Below are 19,707 nucleotides of genomic sequence, written 5' to 3'. Positions count from 1 at the left end.
TCACTAAAATACACGTAATCTATCTATGGTCCAATGCCTTTCAGCTTGTGTAGTCCCTTACATCTGTGCAAGTTGAGTGCAAAGTAGGGGTAAAGCACTACATCAAATGTCCTTTAGAGCTTCAATCTGCACATGCCAGCTGAGTAACCAGTGCTTGCAGATATAGAAGAACTGACTATGCTGAATTTCATTATTTCATCTTTCATAATTTATGGAAGCAATAGGGTTGGAGACTGCTGAAGTCAATGTTTGATTATTTAGGTTAAACAAACATATTGCATTTAGGTCTGTTTTGTTGCACTGAAAACTGTTAATTAGAGCTGGTCAAAAATTTTCTGCAGGAATGATTTGCTGTTGGAAAATGCTGTTTCATTTAAATTGAAACCTTTTGTGGGAATGTGTTGATGACATTTTATCTAGAAAATAAATTGAAAAAAGTGTTTCAATAAGGTCAAAACATTCCTTTTTTACCTTAATGGATATGGAATGAAAGGCAATTTTGATATGTGAGAATTTTGCACAGAATGGAAATTCCAAATTTCCACCAGCTTCATAGAATCATAGAATATCAGGATTGGAAGGAACCTCAGGAGGTCATCTAGTCCAACAACCTGCTCAAAGCAGGACCAATCCCCAACTAAAGCATCCCAGCCAGGACTTTGTCAAGCCTGACCTTAAAAACCTCTAAGGAAGGAAATTCCACTGCCTCCCTAGATAACCCATTCCAGTGCTTCACCATCGTCCTAGTGAAAAAGTTTTCCTAATATCCAACCTAAACCTCCCCCACTGCAACTTGAGACCATTACTCCTTGTTCTGTCATCTGGTACCACTGAGAACTGTCTAGATCCATCCTCTTTGGAACCCCCTTTCAGGTAACTGAAAGCAGCTATCAAATCCCGCCTCATTATTCTCTTCCGCAGACTAAACAATCCCAGTTCCCTCAGCTTCTCCTCATAAGTCATGTGCTCCAGCCCCCTAATCATTTTTGTTGCCCTCCACTGGACTCTTTCCAATTTTTCCACAGCCTTTTTGTAACGTGGGGCCCAAAACTGGACACAGTATTCCAGATGAGGCCTCACCAATGCCGAATAGAGGGGAATGACCACGGCCCTTGATCTGCTAGCAATGCCTCGATGTATACAGCCCCAAATGCCGTTATCCTTCTTGGCAACAAGGGCACACTGTTGAATCATATCCAGCTTCTCATCCACTGTAACTCCTAGGTCCTTTTCTGCAGAACTGCTGCCTAGCCATTCAGTCCCTAGTTTGTAGCAGTGCTTGGGATTCTTCCATCCTAAGTGCAGGGCTCTGCACTTGCCTTATTGAACCTCATCAGATTTCTTTTGGCCCAATCCTCTAAATCCCTCTGTATCCTATCCCTACCCTCCAGCATATCTACCACTCCTCCCAGTTTAGTGTCATCTTCAAACTTGCTGAGGGTGCAGTCCTCGCCATCCTCCAGATCATTAATGAAGATATTAAACAAAACCAGCCTTGGGACACTCCATTTGATACCAGCTGCCAGCTAGATATGGAGCCATTGATCACTACCCGTTGAGCCCAACAATCTAGCCAGCTTTCTATCCACCTCATACATTCATCCAGCCCATACTTCTTTAACTTGCCGGCAAGAATACTGTGAGAGACCGTATCAAAACGTTGCTATTTCCTATTATTCCATTTGAGTTGAAACATCATATTATTTTTAGCCTTTTGACACCTCATTTATTTCCAATGGTTTTTAAAATAACTGCTAGAAGTTTCTTTAAGATTATGATCTGGATACCTAGTCTTGCTAGACATGGAGCCATTGATCACTACCCTATGATCTAGCCAGCTTTCTATCCACCTTATAGTCCATTCATCCAGCCCATACTTCTGTAACTTGCCAGCAAAAGTACTGTGGGAGACCGTATCAAAAGCTTTGCTAAAGTCAAGGAATAACACATCCACTGCTTTCCCCTCATCCACAGAGCCAGTTATCTCCTCATAGAAGGCAATTAGGTTAGTCAGGCATGACTTGCCCTTGGTGAATCCATGCTGACTGTTCCTGATCATTTTCCTGTCCTCTAAGTGCTTCAGAATTGATTCCTTGCAGACCTACTCCATGATTTTTCCAGGGACTGAGGTGAGGCTGACTCGCCTGTAATTCCCCAGATCCTCCTTCTTCCCTTTTTTAAAGATGGGGACTACATTAGCCTTTTTCCATCACTGCTCATTATGTCAAAATCTGTGGTCAGTGAATATGTGTTTTTTCATACTGCTCACTATATATCAGGTGAGGAATTATGACACTAAACTCAAATCCAAAACAATTGAAACTTTTCAAACCCGAAAACAAGTATTCCTAATCAGACCATCTGGGTTATAGATGTTTGATTTGGGGTTTTATTGGCTGCAGTTGTGTTAAATTTGAATTTAGCTTCATAATGATTATAGGTCCTCATGCTTCACCACTGCTGCTATCCTCCTTTTTATGTGTGTAAGGATTATAATCAAGCATCATCTAACCAAACTGGAAGGATTTGTATTGGCTGAACTCAAACCAGACACCACAGGTGCAAGTTCAGTGGCCACCTTTGTCATATTGTGGCATAACGCCATAATAACGTTACCGCAGACGATCCCTGTGCCATGGGATCCCATCCCCAAAATGCACAAAGAAGCCCCCTCCTGGTCCCCATGTGGCTGGCCATTTCCTAACTACTTGCATTTCTTCCCCGAAAGGGGAGCTTTATACAGCCAATGTTGTGATGCTAAGGCTCTATACATTGTGATGCATTGCTCTATACATCTCATCACATTAAGGGTGGAGTTTACCAAACTGTTCATTTGAACCTTAACAGACTCAGATCTGCTTATCTCGAGTAAAAGTAAAACCTAGCCATGTCATGAAGGCCCTACTCCGGGTGGGATTTTCAACAGGTGATCTAATCTTGCTCCCATTGAAGTAGCTGGTAAAACTCCCATTGACTTCAGTGTGAGCAGAGTTAGGCCAACACTAAGTGTTTTTGAAACTCCCAAACTCTTGGTTACTATGAGGTGCTTGAAGTCAATGGGAGTTTAGCCTAAGGATATCGGAATTTGTTTCTTGTGTTTAGAATTAAGAAGTTAGAATTCCAAGTTGATTTGTAGGACTTTAACTGTAACACTCTTATTAGTTGTAATAGGATTTATGCATTTAAAGATCTGTGCAAACAGCTGAAAAATATAGCCCTTCGGATGCTTCATTTATTTAAGTAACCAATTCACTAGACTGGATGATTTTTGTCCATTCTTCCTGCTTGCAAGACAAGTAATAAAATTTCAGTAATTAAAAAGTGTACCCTCAGAGAAGACTGGAAAGGAAAATAACACAAACATTAATGTAGAGAACTTCCTCTGACAGACACAGCTGATTATTGCTATGTTTTAAATGCAAAATCTGATAATATACTTCTGTAATTCCTTGTATAATGAAATACTTAAGAAATATATTACAGTCATTGGACCATCATTAACAACTATGAAATTAAGTGTCCCGTGGGTTTTTTCCAATTTAAAGAGGGTTAAATTGCTAATTTTCATGTTAATTAGCATTCATTCTGAAGAGTAGCAAATTTAATTCCATAGCATCTAGCATTTAACAATTTAGTTTATCTAGGCATTAAATTTAAAGGAACCTCTGCATTATTTGCTAGAGATTTCTTAAGTACTAATGATTAAGGGAATCTCATTATTTTAACAACATGCAATTTCCAAGGATGAATATTGCTAATTTATATACTTTATCTCTGCATAATAAGAGTGCGGCAGGTGCATCAGTTCTTATTAAAGACCATTGGACTTCATAGATTTGTGGGTTTAAAATAAAATAATTTTGTATGCTGACATTTAGAATTGGAATGTGTTGCTTCAAGACCTACGCATTCACTGGGCTGTGCTCAGTGGCATTTGATAATTCCATTTCTGCTACCCAAGTACATGCATTCACAGTTATGCGCGATTGAAACATCTTCATGTAATGCAAAAATTAATGCCTCCTTTCTTAATGTTTAAAAATTTAATACATCGTATTAGTAACTGTAAACTGTAGATATTAATTATAAAATTAATTTGAATTGAGGCAAATAAAAGTTATAGTTCAATTTAGTGTTATGGATACTGCTCTCTCTTATAGCAGTAACTGCACACCACCTCTTTTTTTAAAAAGAAATGCTAATGTAATTCAGTGGGTGTTTTCCCGTTAGTTACATCAGGGTTTGTGATGTGTCACAACCTGATGGTTTGTTTCACTGCATCATAAATTAATCACTGCTGGATTGCAGTAGATAGACGAGAAGATGCACCATGCAGCCCCTCTGGAGCATAGCAGCAGTGGTGTAGAGATAATCTGGGATATGTAGGGGCTCTAAACCTGCTAATTGAAATAAGTCAAATGAGAGTTCATGACATGAAGGTAGGATGGTGTTTAGGTCAATATAGTATCCAGGGGAAAGAACATACAGAGAGCTAGAGGGCAACAATGGTACTATATATGTTGTTTTTATTTTTTTCAGATCCTCATTCAGAGCTCTTGGTGTTTACTATATTAAAAACATACAATTTTGAGCAAATATAAAATCTGCAATACACTTGCTAACTGAACTGTTTGCCCAAATATGCAGTTCATCACTGAAATTCTCCCGTTAAGGTGCACTTTGAATCTCAAGTAGGGAAAATCTGGTGTTCGTCTCCAAGTTTCAAAACACTGTGACATAACCTGGAAGTATTCTAATGCCAGAAGAAATTAGATGCCGTTCCTCTTTTCTTCTCCTTCGATTTTTATTTTCTAGCTTCCATAGCTTCGGTCTGGTGATTTGTTTTTTCCCTTTTATCCAATGCCTTACTAGCAGGGCCGGCTCCAGGCACCAGCCGAGCAAGCTGGTGCTTGGGGCAGCAGCTTGTAGGAGGCGGCATTCCGCCCAATCCTAGGGCGGCACGGAGGCTTTTTTTGTTGTTGTTGTTCCACTCCGGCTGCCCTGTAGGGGGCAGCGGTGTGGAGGATGGGAGCGCCCTGCAGCAAGCCCGGCAGGGCAGCCCGCATCCTTCCCTCCCAGCCGACCGGAGCAGTGCGGAGCCCTCCCGGCAGGGGGCACGGTGGAAGGGGCCGCGTGGCAGAGCCCCACTGAAGCCCTGGCCGCCCCCCTTCTCTCTCTCCCACCGCTCCCTCCCCCTCCCCCCACTAGCTGGGGCACATCTGCAGGGCAGGGAGTCCCACTGAACCCTGGCTCTGGCCGTACTGCAGGTTTTTTTGCTTGGGGCGGCCAGAAAGCCAGAGCCGGCCCTGCTTACTAGTTTGACAAACTGACTTTCCTGTCCATAGCTGACAATACGAGCTCTTTCTGACAGGACCTCTTCTCCTATGCTTTCTTCCTGTCTTTGTCTTGTATTCTTGGCCTCCTCTTCTGGTTTCTCCAGGTCTTTCCTTTTTCACATCTCCTTGTTTTTATTCTCTTCATCTAGCAACCTCTTGTCTCAGACCCAGTCTCTCTCTTTTTCTTTCTGTTTGCTAACTCCCTGCCACTCTCCTTGCTGCTTTTTGTCCCTTCCCTTTCTGATCCACCACCTTGCGCCTATCCCCGTGATCTCTTCATAACCCCATTCCTTTCCTTTTCCATACTCTATATCCTTCTCCTATAGTTTCCTGCATCTTACTTCACCTTTCTTTCCGTAGACAAAAGCCTCATTCACTCCACAACGCTGATTCAGTCCCTAAGTAATGTCTACCTCAGGGATTGGCAACCTTTGGCATGTGGCCCATCAGGGTGTGCCCCTGGTGGGCTGGAATGGTTTGTGTACCTGCAGCGTCTGCAGGTTTGGCCAATCGCAGCTCCTACTGGCCGCAGTTTGCCATTCCAGGCCAATAGGGGCTGCAGGAAATGGCGCGGGCTGAGGGATGTGCTAACTGCCGCTTTCTGCAGCCCCCATCAGCCTGGAATGGCAAACCGTGGCCAGTGGGAGCTGCGATTGGCCAAATCTGCAGACGCTGCAGGTGAACAAACCGTCCCGGCCCGCCAGGGTCTTACCCTGATGGGCCACATGCCAAAGGTTGCCGATCCCTGGTCTATCCAATGAGGCAGTGGTTCTGTTGAAAAAAATATTATGTGGTCATGTAATTAAAGACTCTATCATAATGCATAAACACTAGAGGGATGAATTAAGATTGCACAGGCAATCTTAATACTGGAATTTCCTAACTGCTGAGTGCTTGACTTTGCAACATTCATGTTCTTTTAATGAAATTTTTAATGTAATTTCCTATTTGTTTTTTAAAAAAGCAAACCCCCCAAAATCAAAATTTTATCACGTGGGGCCATATTGACTTCCACATGTGTCATCAGCCAGACTGGAACATTTAGATCCACAGCACACATATCTATCTCTTAAATTAATGGAGTAACTGGTAGCTGTAATAGGTTGTTATCTTCTGTGTGGACCAGACATTAGAAGGGGATGAAACATAGTGCCTGTGGGTTTCAAAGTTACTTGCCAGGGATTAGAGGAATGTTGAGACTCAGGAATCCTGGGTTCTAGCCATAGAGCTTCTCAACAAAACTTGAAAGAATTTTTTAACATGCATGGGTAAAATGATGTGGTTTTCCCAACTTCATTCTGAAAAGTAACTAAACCATTTTTGCTAAAAATTTCCAAATATTCTGACTGCGGCAAAGAGCTGTCAAGGAACATTTCGGCCCAAACTCTTAAAGTATGGCAAAGTTATAAGCAATTGAAAACAAGATCTTATAATGGATAGTGGTAGGCCACCTTACCTATAGGTGCACTGCCAGTTCTGCCTCTAATAAACCAATACGAACCATGCACTAATCAAGTTGTAGTCAAATCTAATTTGAGAACAAAACGGAAGGGTATAAATACTGAATTTCACTACAGCAACTTCTGGAAAAATGAGAACAATTTTGAGTAGCTTTCACTGTGATAAGGCAATTATAGGAAAGGTAGAGTGAGGAAGTGGAAAGTCTTCATCAAGAAATTACCATATGCCCCAAGGATGCTGCATCTGTGCTACTTAGTATTTATTACATTGGGAGCAGAAGTAGCCTTAGTGAGGATGAACAAGAAAAGACAAATTGTAAGAAAATAAAACAAATGAAATGAACAAAATATCAAACACACCAGTGGAAAAGGGGGGTGGCAGAGTTGATGTCTGATATAAAGTAAAGAGAGTGTGAAAATTAAGCAGAGAATATAATGGAGGGCATAAGAACAAGCTACAATAAGAAATGCATCTCTTTTACAGTGAGTGAGAGATCAGTGAGTCAGTGATAGCAGAGGTACTGGAATGGCAGACAAATTAGCCTCTACAAACAGTATAAATAAATTCAAAACAAGATTGATGCCAGATACATAAAGAGTATACCATTTCTATGGGAAGAAAAATACATGCTTAAAACAAGGAGCAGAAATATTGAATTGCACTGTAAGAAAACAAAATGAATGAAGACTCTGAGTTTTAAAAAAATCCCTCAAGGATACAACACAATAGCATTTAAAAAAATGAAGGTATGTGATGAAGTACCATTGTCTAGCAAGGCCAGGTATCCAGATCATAATCCTAAAGAAACTTCTACCAGTTATTTTAAAAATCATTGGAAATAAATGAGGTGTCAAAAGGCTAATCATAATATGATGTTTCAACTCAAATGGAATAATAGGAAATAGCAACGTTTTGATACGGTCTCTCACAGTATTCTTGCCGGCAAGTTAAAGAAGTATGGGCTGGATGAATGGACTATGAGGTGGATAGAAAGCTGGCTAGATTGTTGGGCTCAACGGGTAGTGATCAATGGCTCCATGTCTAGCTGGCAGCTGGTATCAAATGGAGTGTCCCAAGGGTCGGTCCTGGGGCTGGTTTTGTTTAATATCTTCATTAATGATCTGGAGGATGGCGTGGACTGCACTCTCAGCAAGTTTGAAGATGACACTAAACTGGAAGGAGCAATAGATACGCTGGAGGGTAGGGATAGGATACAGAGGGATTTAGAGGATTGGGCTAAAAGAAATCTGATGAGGTTCAATAAGGCAAGTGCAGAGTCCTGCACTTAGGATGGAAGAATCCCAAGCTCTGCTACAAACTAGGGACCGAATGGCTAGGCAGCAGTTCTGCAGAAAAGGACCTAGGGGTTACAGTGGACGAGAAGCTGGATATGAGTCAATAGTGTGCCCTTGTTGCCAAGAAGGATAACGGCATTTGGGGCTGTATACATCAGGGCATTGCCAGCAGATCAAGGGACGTGGTCATTCCCCTCTATTCGGCATTGGTGAGGCCTCATCTGGAGTACTGTGTCCAGTTTTGGGCCCCACGTTACAAAAAGGCTGTGGAAAAATTGGAAAGAGTCCAGTGGAGGGCAACAAAAATGATAGGGGGCTGGAGCACATGACTTATGAGGAGAGGCTGAGGGAACAGGGATTGTTTAGTCTGCGGAAGAGAAGAATGAGGGGGGATTTGATAGCTGCTTTCAACTACCTGAAAGGGGGTTCCAAAGAGGATGGATCTAGACTGTTCTTGGTGGTACCAGATGACAGAACAAGGAGTAATGGTCTCAAGTTGCAGTGGGGGAGGTTTAGGTTGGATATTAGGAAAAACTTTTTCACTAGGAGGGTGGTGAAGCACTGGAATGGGTTACCTAGGGAGGTGGTGGAATCTCCTTTTTTAGAGGTTTTTAAGGTCAGTCTTGACGAAGTCCTGGCTGGGATGATTTAGTTGAGAATTGGTCCATCTTTGAGCAGGGGGTTGGACTAGATGACCTCCTGAGGTTCCTTCCAACCCTAATATTCTATGAATAGGCCAAAGTTTCTATATTTTGATTTATGTCTTAGAGGTGTTTAGCATGTCTAGGTAGGTGACTATTGTTAATTTTTGTAAATTTAAATAAACAAACAAGCACAAATAAATAAAGTGTCCTCTAAAGCCCTAATCCTGATAAAGCAATGCATGTGCTTAACTTTATGCATGTGAATAGTCCTATTAAAGTAAGTGGGACTGCCTATGTACTTAAAGTTAAGCAAGTTCATAAATTTTTTATTGTTCAAGACTGGGGGATTATTTTGCCTACTCACCATTACACATGTTATCATTGGGCATACATAAACATATTTGCATATAGAAATCTAGTGACTGCCCAAATTGTATACTTAAATATGTAGTTCGAATGTAAAAATTGGTGCACATGTAAAATTTGCATACATCTACTTATGTGCTGCCTACACCACTAAACACAACTACTTATAAGCCAGCTCTTTCAACCTATCTTTCCTATCCCTTACCATTTTATTCTCTATATAATTGCTGTAATAGGAAAGCATTAGTATAATAATGGTTCAGTCTTAGCCTCATAAATGGGATATGAAGAATGTTGGAGAATATTATGTGGGCCTCTATTGATTTCAGTCTAATTGTGCTTTCTGCTACATGGGTACAAAGAGTTAACTCAATCCTGGATAGTTTTTGCACATTGAGGGAACCAAAACTCAATCTCTTTTAGACAGCTCCAATCGTTGGTGCTCAACTGACTATACAGGTTGTGACTCTAAGAGCCCCTTTGTGCCAACTAGCATAGGCACACCCAACATACTGTTGTCAGAATATGTAGCCAAACAGCAACTTTTAGGCTATCATATAAAAACTGGCAATATGCTGGTCATGTGGTGCATGTAGGGGCTGTGTATAAAGAATTATGTATGTGAGCTGTAATAGATTCTTGAAATATATTTTGGAGGCTGCCTTAGACAAAGGCATGTTGTTTTGCGTGTTTGCCTCTGTCTCCAATGCAAATCGATCAAGGGGAGGCCAGAGACTCACAGACTTCAAAGTCAGAAGGGACCATCGTGAATATCTAGTCTGACCTCCTGCACATTGCAGGCCACAGGTCCTAACCTCTGGCTGAGTTACTGAAGTCCTCAAATCATGGTTTAAAGACTTCAAATTACAGAGAATTCACCATTGACACTAGTTTAAGCCTGCAAGTGACCCATGCCCCATGCTGCAGTGGAAGGCAAAAAACAAACAAACAAACAAAAAAACCACCCCAGGGTCTCAACCAATCTGACCCAGGGGGAAATTCCTTCCTGATTCCAATATTGTGATCAGTTAGACCCACAGCATGTAGGGAAGATCTGCCAGTCAGATACTGGGAAAGAATTCTCTGTAGTAACTCATGGTCCTCCCCATTGTGTGTCCCCTCTCCAGCAGTTGGGGATTATTGCTACTGGCAGTCACTTATGGGCCATTGTCAGCAGTCCCATCATACCATCCCCTCCATAAACTTATCAAGCTCAGTCTTGAAGCCAGTTAGGTTGTTTTGCCCCCACTGCTCCCCTTTGGAAGGCTGTACCAGAACTTCACTCCTCTGATGGTTAGGCACCAATCCCAGGAAACATGGTTGGTAAATAGGTAGTCTGGACACCCAGTGTAAAAGTGGGGTGAATTGCAGGATTCCACTCTGAGAGAAGTGAATACCTGTCATTTGGAAGGGGTGCCCACAGACAGAGAGAGGTTAAAGGTAAAGCTAACCCTGTTACAATAACAGAGAGCATCAGTTGTTGTGCTTGGTTGTGCTGTAGTTGGTTTTAAAGTTGAAAGGCAATTAGCCCCCTTGATAGAAAGGATTTAATCCAAGCTTTTAGTGTGCATTTCACGTTCATGAATGGTTAAATTTTCAGGCAGGGCATTACCTGGCCTCCACCTGATGTTGTATGTACTTAAATTTTCATTTTCTAGTTACAGACAGCATTTAAATACATCTGCTTAGCCTTTAAATAGTGTAGCAGCTGCACAACTTCCAGTACTGGAGTTTTCACCAAGTCCCATTGATATTACTAGGAGCTGGAGGTCAAAATGTGCACAGTTGTATGTGCCTAGATTATGCATGGCATGCACACAAGTGTTAGCATGCATCTCTTTAGATACAAGCATGTGTAGAATGGTAGACTGAAAGATCCTGCTCAGATAACACAAACATACTGTAGATTCCAAACATACTAAGAACTGACTGCATTTTCATTAGGGTGATCATCACCAGCTTTGGTATCTCAAAAATTGCAAATAAATACCTGTGATGTCACCAGAAGCCCCAAGATGGCAATACAGCCTTGTTTTTCTTAGCGGCTTATTTTTATCATTATTATTATTACACAGTATATGGATCAGATTTATATTTTACAACTTTCTCTTGCTGGTTTCTAAGGAGGCCTTGTTGTTTGACAAGAATTATATATACAAAATTGGAACTCTCCAACTACTTCAGTACTACAATAAATGAATGTTGTGAATGACCTAGAGGCATTGAAAGATTTCATTTGATGCCACCAACAAAATGGATATCTCTAACCAAATTTGGTCTCTTTTCTATTCACATATGTATGTAACTAAGGAACTCTCTTAAAGGGAATATACTGCCTTATATTATTTTCTATTTTACTTATAATGATTTTATATAAAAGTGCATGCTATATTTTCAAACAATAGCTTGCATTGCCTTCCATACTAATCCCTTCTTTGAACCAAACCAAGGTTATCTGTCCCTCCAGTACTGGAATACTTTCTATAGCTCCGGTGAAATTGCTTCTAATTCAGTCAATCTTCTTTGCAAAGAATAATGAGAATTCCTTGCAGCAGGGATCATTCACCTCAGATGCTTGGCAGGGAGGCATTGTGGTTTTGTCAAATGGGCCACTGCCCAAGCAATTCTGTTGCCCAGGATTCACAGATTCCATAGCACAGGGAAAAAAGAAATTGCTAGCCTTCAAGAATGCCACAACATACAAAGGCAAAAACTCCCTTTTGCATAGCTGGTCAGAATCAGTACTTGATTCAGTACATGTACTTGTATTTTGCCACCAATACTGTGATAATCTTCCTTTTCTCTTTGTTACAGGTAATCATTAAAACATGGTGACCTTTAGGTTGCTTTTGTTTAAGAGCCAGGGAATAAATACTTGCATAAAGCTGGTCATTTTAATGTGCTAGCAGAGAATCCATAACCTGCCCTGGAGGCACATATGCTTCCCACCCCCCCAGAAAATTCTAGAAAATAGTTGGATCCATTAGTTGCTGAGAGAAGACCATCATCACAGATCCTTTGCTTCTGAGAGTGAATAGGCCCTAACCCAGTCTGTAAAAGTGGTGATTATTTAGTCCATGATAGAATTGTATTCAATATGGGATGAATCCTGAGGTTGTTATTCTAGCAAACCCCTATTGAACTCAATGGGAGTTTGCCTAAGAAAGGTGTGAATTAAAACTGAATAAAGACTTGAAAATTTGATAACTTTGTCTTCAACCCCGACCTCCATGCCAAAGTCCAAAATGTGCCCACTTGTATGTGTCAGGCCAGAGAGACCAGCTGCTTGTAAACATATGGTTGTTATGATGGTCAAAGGTACAGGGACCATGAATTAAAGCTCTCAAGAGTGCATACTGAAGCCCCTCTGCCCTTCTCTCCTCTCAAGACAATACCAAACTTGATACCAATACCAAGTTTAAGAGCAGATATCTCACATAGAGAAGCCTTTGGAGTGATGGGAAGGTCTGCACACAACCAGAATTTACACATTCACTGTATCCCAGGATTTGCATTCAAAGGACTTAATCTTCAGAAAGGGGCATCTTCTCCATGAAGGTTTAGCACAGTATATCTGGACTATGTAATAGGTAAGACATTGGTGATATGAACTAACAATAAGATAATAAAACAGCTATAGAAATAAAAATGGCTAAAAACTAATCATAATTACTGAATTGTGTATAAATCATATTTGCCTATGCTAGATGGATTTTTGTTAGAAGATAATGCAAAAACAGACATTGGTGGAGAACGTGTATTTGATAAAGCTTTTGATAACGTACTATATGGTTAACTAATGTATGAGGTTAGCCTAGCACACTAGTACAAATTAGTTAAGTGAACAAGGCCAAGCTGTTATAGTTAAACCTTAGAAACCTTCTAAGAAATGAGTACCATACTAAGTATTAGGACCAAGACTTTACACTTTGTACTTTAATGAATGGATGAAATCATAAATGGAAAAACAACTCATGAATTTCATTTTAGAAAAGCATAATGTTTGCAGATTTTGAGTCAGAAATTATCAAAGAAAATCAGTGTTCTGCAGAACACAGAACAGGAGAAGAACATAGGATGTATGGTATAATGCTCAGTTAAACCATTAACATCTCTGCTTTTGCTCACTCCTGTGCTAAAAATACCCTTTTGTGTTTTATTTCTCAATCACTGGATATAATCACCAGCTGGGAAACCGGATCAGATTTGCTGGGCTCCTTAGCTCAAATGTCTCACATTGTGTTTCCATATCTGGTGTATAGTGGCTGATCCAGTTTGCAAAGGATGGCCCATGTCTAAGAGACACATTGCCTTGCCTTGATATGCACTATATACAGTATGTGGACAAACAATACAATGTTCTTTCCTTCGGCTTAGCAGACAATCTTTCAGCCTCGTATACAATAAGACTGTAATAGCCTATCTTTTAGTGGTGGAGCAGGAGGGCCGCCAGCTTTTCCGCCGCCCCGAAATGCTGCCCCCGCACAGAGGCGGCGGAAGGTTCTGCCACGGAAATACCACTGCGGTCGCTGCCCCCCAAATCGCAGCACCCTAGGCGACCGCCTAGGTCGCCTAATGGGTTGCACCGGCCCTGTGGTGGAGGAATGTAGAAGTAGTTTGTCTTTGCTATTATTTTCTGAATGGGGCTACTTTGAAAGTTCAGACCCAAATTAAGCAGGGATCATACTCTAACTCTATGCAGCATCAAGTTAATGGCTTCTTGAGAAATTAATTCTATTTGTTGCTTTCCCATTCCAGAGAATGATGAGCCCCATAATATCGGGGAAAGGACTATTGTTGAAAGGACTATTGTCGACTAGCAACCTATGGATGAGAGGTAAGGGAACACCAGGGAATGACTTTTTTGTTCATAAACTATCCCTTTGGTCAATTGTAGAGCATTTCTAATGAGCTCTGAAGGGTCACTCTTTAATTCAGCTCCAATTAGAGAAGACTGTTAGCTGTGACAAAAGTCTTTGCAGGTGATGGTGTGAGATACACGAAGTGATGGGGAATCTTCCTATTTATGACAGAGAAACAGAGGCCCTGCTCTATGGGAAGAATATTAACTTGACATATCAGAAACTTTTCATGTGTAGTGACCTACTATAGAAGTTGGAGCAGAGGGGTGTCCTTGTCCCCGTTCTTCTGCAAACTAATGTTACTGGCATCTTGGCATAGGGGTGAAGAAGTGAATGGGCCTGCAGGACAAAATTACCCTTTTCCCAAAGTGGGTAGCTACTTCTGAGCTAATTGAAACACTACTGCTTCTGAGCTATATTTGAAAGGGCAGGGTGGAGGAAACTTGAACTGGCACTTGATGTAGTATATATGTGCATTTAAGTACAGGCTGTTAGTCTTGAGTACTGTCAATCTGGCAGCTTTCAGAGCACTACATTTACTTTAAAATTAAAAAGAGTTTTATTGCTTAAACATTATCTATTATGATGGAAAGCAGCCAAGAAAAACTGGTCGGTGCATCAAAATGGCAGTTTTATTTTGCATAAATCACAGGGAGAGAGTAGTGTTGGGGGATGGGGGAGGTTGTTGCTATGTGCTGGGACTGGATCGGTTTGAGTTCAGATACAATCCTGACAAGTGGAAAAACACTGAAGGGGGGATATTAATATTAGCTTCACAGGTATGGGATCTGAAAATGTTTTTGTTGTATATTATTACATATGTTTGTGTGGATTAATTGAGTGGTGATGTGAAGAACTGCTATTGTGTCCCTAGCCTCTATTTGGCAGAAGCTGGGAATGGGCTGGAAGTCCAGCTGCACCCCCACCCAGGCTCTCAGCTGGGTTCCCAGGGGGAGCTCTTCACCTGGAGTCTCAGTGGCTCCCAGTGTGTAGTGAGGAGTGGGGAGTCCAAGGTGCAGCCCAGCTCGCAGCTGAGAGTGGGGAGCTGGGCGGGTGCAGCCCAGCAGCTGTCTGGAGGCTCCCTACTCACCGCAGGGAACCTTGGCAGCTGCACCGAGGCTACAGGCACCCTGCTGTGAGCTGCAGGGGCATCTAGGCTCCCAGTGATGGGGAGCGGGGAGCCGAGAGCCCAGGGGTCAGCTAGGCTCCTGTTAAGGAGCTGCCTGTGGTTCTGAGAGCCCAGGCTCTCAGCCCCAACATTGCCCCTCTTAAGTCAGTGGAAATGCTCCTGGTGAGGACACGCAGCACTGACAGAAGGAGGGTAGTGTGGACATGAACCATCGCAGTATTTACTAACATAGGTTGACTTACATTTCAAGTATTGACATTGTTACCTAGACCCTTACCCAAAAAGTGCTGAGCATGCACCATAAATTAATGGGTTAATTTGGTGAGTATTCAGCCCCTCCCATATTAGTCCCTTCATCAATAATGTGTCTGCCTCGTAGTTAGAAATTTGTGAGCTAAAATTCTCTTGAGGGTTTGTCTTGATTAAACATTCTGTATATCTCTCTTCTCTGTTGGATACGGATGACTAAATACTCACCCTTTAATTATCTGTATCACCACAACACTTTCTGCATTTGACTAAATCATTTCAGCAAACCTTTTCATTGCAGAAACAAACCGTATCAGTTACATCAGAAATTCTGAATGCTCACAGATTTTGGCATGACTTTTGGGGGAACCACTTTGTCTGAACCCTGAAATCTTGGTATGAAATAATAGCACTTTTCCTCCTTGCTGCCATTTTAAGTTGACATCCTGTTAAAATCAGTAGCAAAGCAAGATGTAAAAGGCACATCTAGCAGGACAGCAGGCACCAGCTATGGATGTAGCTAGCATATATAGCAGTGATTAACTTGTTACAAAACAAATGATAATAAGCAATTAAAAAATATTATCTGTTTCCTAAAATGACAAGTCATGTTGTTCAATAACATTCATTATAGTCTGCATGCAACGTTGTAAGAGCTCCATCCTGAGAAATCATGGAATCATAGAGGTGTCGGACTGGAAGGCACCTCAATAGGTCATTTAGTCCAGTCCCTTGCACTCAAGGCAGGACTACGTAATAATTAGATCATTCCTGACAAGTGTTTGTCTAACTTGTTCTTAAAAACCTCCAATGACTCAGATTCCACAACTGCTCTAGGCCAGCGGTTCCCAAACTTGTTCCGCCACGTGTGCAGGGAAAGCCCCTAATGGGCCAGGCTGGTTTGTTTACCTGCCGCGTCCGCAGGTTGGGCCAATCGCGGCTCCCAGTGGCTGCGGTTCGCTGCTCCAGGCCAATAGGAGTTACTGGGAGTCGCAATCAGCTGAACCTGTGGATGCGGCAGGTAAACAAACTGGCCCGGCCCACGAGGGGCTTTCCCTGCACAAGCGGCGGAACAAGTTTGGGAACCACTGCTCTAGGCAATTTGTTCCCGTGCTTAACCATCTTGACAGTTAGGAAATTTTTCCTAACGTCCAACCTAAACCTCCCCTTGCTGCAATTTAAGCCCAGAGCTCCTTGCCTTACCCTCAGAGATTAAGGAGAACAGTTTTTCGCTCTCCTCCTTGTAACAACATTTTATGTACCAGAAACTGTTATCATATCCCCCTTCAGTCTTCTCTTCTCCAGACTTAACAAACCCAGTTTTTTCAATCTTTCCTCATAGGTCATGTTTTCTAGACCTTTAATTATTTGTGTTGCTCCAATTTCTCCACATCTTCCTGAAATATGGCTCCCAGAACCGAACATGATATTCCAGCTGATGCCTTATCAGGGCAGAAGACTTCTTGTGTCTTGCTTACAACACTTCTGCTGATATGTCCCAGAATGATATTCACTTTTTTTTTTCAATAGCTTTACATTTATATTCAACTTGTGATCCACTATGACACCCAGATCCCTTTCCGTAGTACTCCTTCCTAGGCAGTCATTTCCCATTTTGTATGTATGCAACTGATTGTTCCTTTCTAAATGGAGTACTTTGCATTTGTCCTTATTGAATTTCCTCCTATTTACTTCAGAACATTTCTCCAGTTTGACCAGATCATTTTGAATTTTAATCCTGTCCTCCAAAGCACTTGCAACACCTCCCTGCTTGGTAACATCTGCAAACTTTATAAGTGTACTCTCTATGCCATTATCTAAGTCATTGATGAAGCTATTGAACAGAATCAGACCCAGTACCATTCCCTGCAGGACCCCCTTCAATATGCTCTTCCAGCTTGACTATGAACCACCAATAACTACTCTCTGGGAATGAACTGTTTTCCAACCAGCTATGCACCCATCTTATGGTAGCTCCATCTAGGCTGTATTTCCCTAGTTCGTTTATGAGAAGGTCATGCGAGACAGTATCAAAAGTCTTATTAAAGTCAAAATATACCACATCTACTGCTCCCCCGCACACACACATCCACAAGGCTTGTTGCCCTGTCAAAGAAAACTATTAGGTTGGTTTGACATGATTTGTTCTTGACAAATCCACGCTGACTGTTACTTATCACCTTACTATTTTCTAGGTATTTGCAAATTGATTGCTTATTTGCTCCATTATTTTTCTGGTTACTGAAGTTAAGCTGACTAGTCTGTAATTCCCCGGGTTGTCCTTATTCCCCTTTTCGTAGATGGTTATAAGACACATATTTCTGAAGTTGAATTGAAATTTATGCTTTTATTTTTAAAACAAAATGTCTTCTGCCCTTGGTACAGTATGATTAGACTATACATTGATCATCTGAATCTAAAGGAGGGATGCTGGATGTTTGAGAAAGCGCTCCTTTCTTCTCCTCCTTTAGGCCGGTAACCCCACATGTAGAGATATCATTAACACTACCCATACTGACCCATTATCTCACACTGATGGCAATGATCCTTCAGTTCAACTGGTTAACCTTTGAGAATGCTTAAAACCAAAAATATTTCACATCTGATTTTAATGAAAAATATTAGTTTAAAAATAAGCTCTGGGTTGCATTTGATCTTTCCCAGGCTAGCTAGTCTTTAATTAGAGTTAGTTTAAACTCTGTCCCTTTAAAAGTATTAACCAGCAAAATGGGGAATCATTGAGTCCTTTCAGGAGCCTGGTCTAAATCTGTTACCATCATAGAACTTTGTCTATGTTAGATATTGAATAAGAAAATTAACACGAGAGGTTTGTTTTCATGGGTCTGATCAAAAATCCATTGCAGTCAATCTAAAGATTCCCATTGATTTCAATGGACTCTGGATCAGAATCAATGTTAGTGGGTCTGGGACATAAGAAAAGTTAAGAACAATATTTCTAACCATGCCATTCAAGGTGATTTCCAATCACTCTATGCTGTATTCTTCCTTTATGATGGAATACCAATCACATGCATGACTTTCCAAGTTTACCTGCTTGTGAGCATGGTCATAGGAATTGATGTGGTTGTCAAATTCCTGGTGTTTGTGATACTGCTTGTCACATAATTCACAGTAGAAGTTAGCCTTCACATCCTCCAGACCCTTTGCTGTGGCCTTCTCCTTCTCAGCATAACCCTACAAAGGGAGAGGGAAAGGGTAGCATTCTGTTACCAGTAGTACTGCAGATTCCTGATCTCACGCTTAATTAGCCCCATTTTATGTTACGCAATAAGGAGCATTTAAAATGTTAGATCTGTTCCTCACAGACCGAACTGATGATTCACGGAAATCCACATTGATATGAAAATACATTTTGATCTAAAGTTAGTGACATCAGACTTTACTGGACATATTTTTTTTCCCCAGACAGATTAAGGAAACATTCACTCTCTGGACTAATTATTCTTTCAGCCTGACTTAAATATTATACCAAACGAAGTGTAATAGTACAAGGACGAGGAAAGAGCAACAAACAATGAGTAGGTCCTTAATCCTCTTATTGTGAAGTAGAATAATTAAGATGATACAAATGAATGTGTGACTACACACAGGATGCTAAACCTATTGTTCCAATATCTTTAGTTTGCCCATCCGTGTGTCTGTTCTTTCATATCGTTGCTTAGAGGAAGCAAATTTGTACTATACAGTTGCATACTGGGTCAGATTCTCATTTGTGTTCTGCCCTCTTTACACCAGATGAGTAGTTCTGAAGGGCCAGAAAGCAGGTGGATATGGCCAGCAGAGAATTCTCCTGGGATAGGGGAACTCTCATCTTGAGCAAATCCTGCACCACTCCTTCCTGTACTCAGCTTCAGCATTAGGGTTACCATTCGTCCGGATTTACCCGGACATGTCCTCCTTTTGTGTGCTAAAAATAGCGTCCAGGGGGAATTTGTAAAGCACTCACAATGTCCGGGATTTCCCCCTCCCCCAGCAGAGCGAGCGGCTGGGAGGGCTGCAGGAAAGTCCCGGGCTGGACTCCGGAGCAGCTTCCTCCTCCCACCCCCCCCCCCCCGCATTCTGAGCCGGCCGGCAGCTCCTCCTCCTGCAGCCCGCTCCGGCAGCCCTGTGCAGGGCCAGGGACCGGGTTTTGTGTTGTGCAGGGGAGCTCAGCCATGTGTCCGGCTGGCACAGAGCCCAACACCCTGTTCTGAGCAGCAGGGTAAGGGGGGGCAGGAGAAGGGACAGGGAGGTTCTGAAGGGGGCAGTCAAGAAACGGGGGGGGCTTTTGGAGGGGAGTGGAGAAAGTTTTGGGCAGTCAGGGTACAGGTAGGGGGTAGGGTCCTGGGGGGCAGTTGGGGGGGG

The 19,707-nt window shown here is 41.9% G+C and overlaps 1 protein-coding gene across 1 annotated transcript in view; it reads right to left on the bottom strand.

Moving 5' to 3' along the window:
- ZNF804B (zinc finger protein 804B) overlaps nt 1-19,707 on the bottom strand; it is a 60,825-nt gene that overhangs the window by 29,434 nt on the left and 11,684 nt on the right. Inside the window, exon 2 of the mRNA XM_034759346.1 lies at nt 18,394-18,537. Within this exon, the coding sequence (XP_034615237.1) occupies nt 18,394-18,537 (144 nt within the window). The remainder of the gene's footprint in view (nt 1-18,393; nt 18,538-19,707) is intronic.

Source organism: Trachemys scripta, chromosome 2, assembly GCF_013100865.1.
Source record: "Trachemys scripta elegans isolate TJP31775 chromosome 2, CAS_Tse_1.0, whole genome shotgun sequence".
Taxonomy (NCBI): Eukaryota; Metazoa; Chordata; order Testudines; family Emydidae; genus Trachemys; species Trachemys scripta.
Note: the sequence above shows the minus strand (reverse complement) of the source record. Positions and strands in the feature narration are given on the sequence as shown.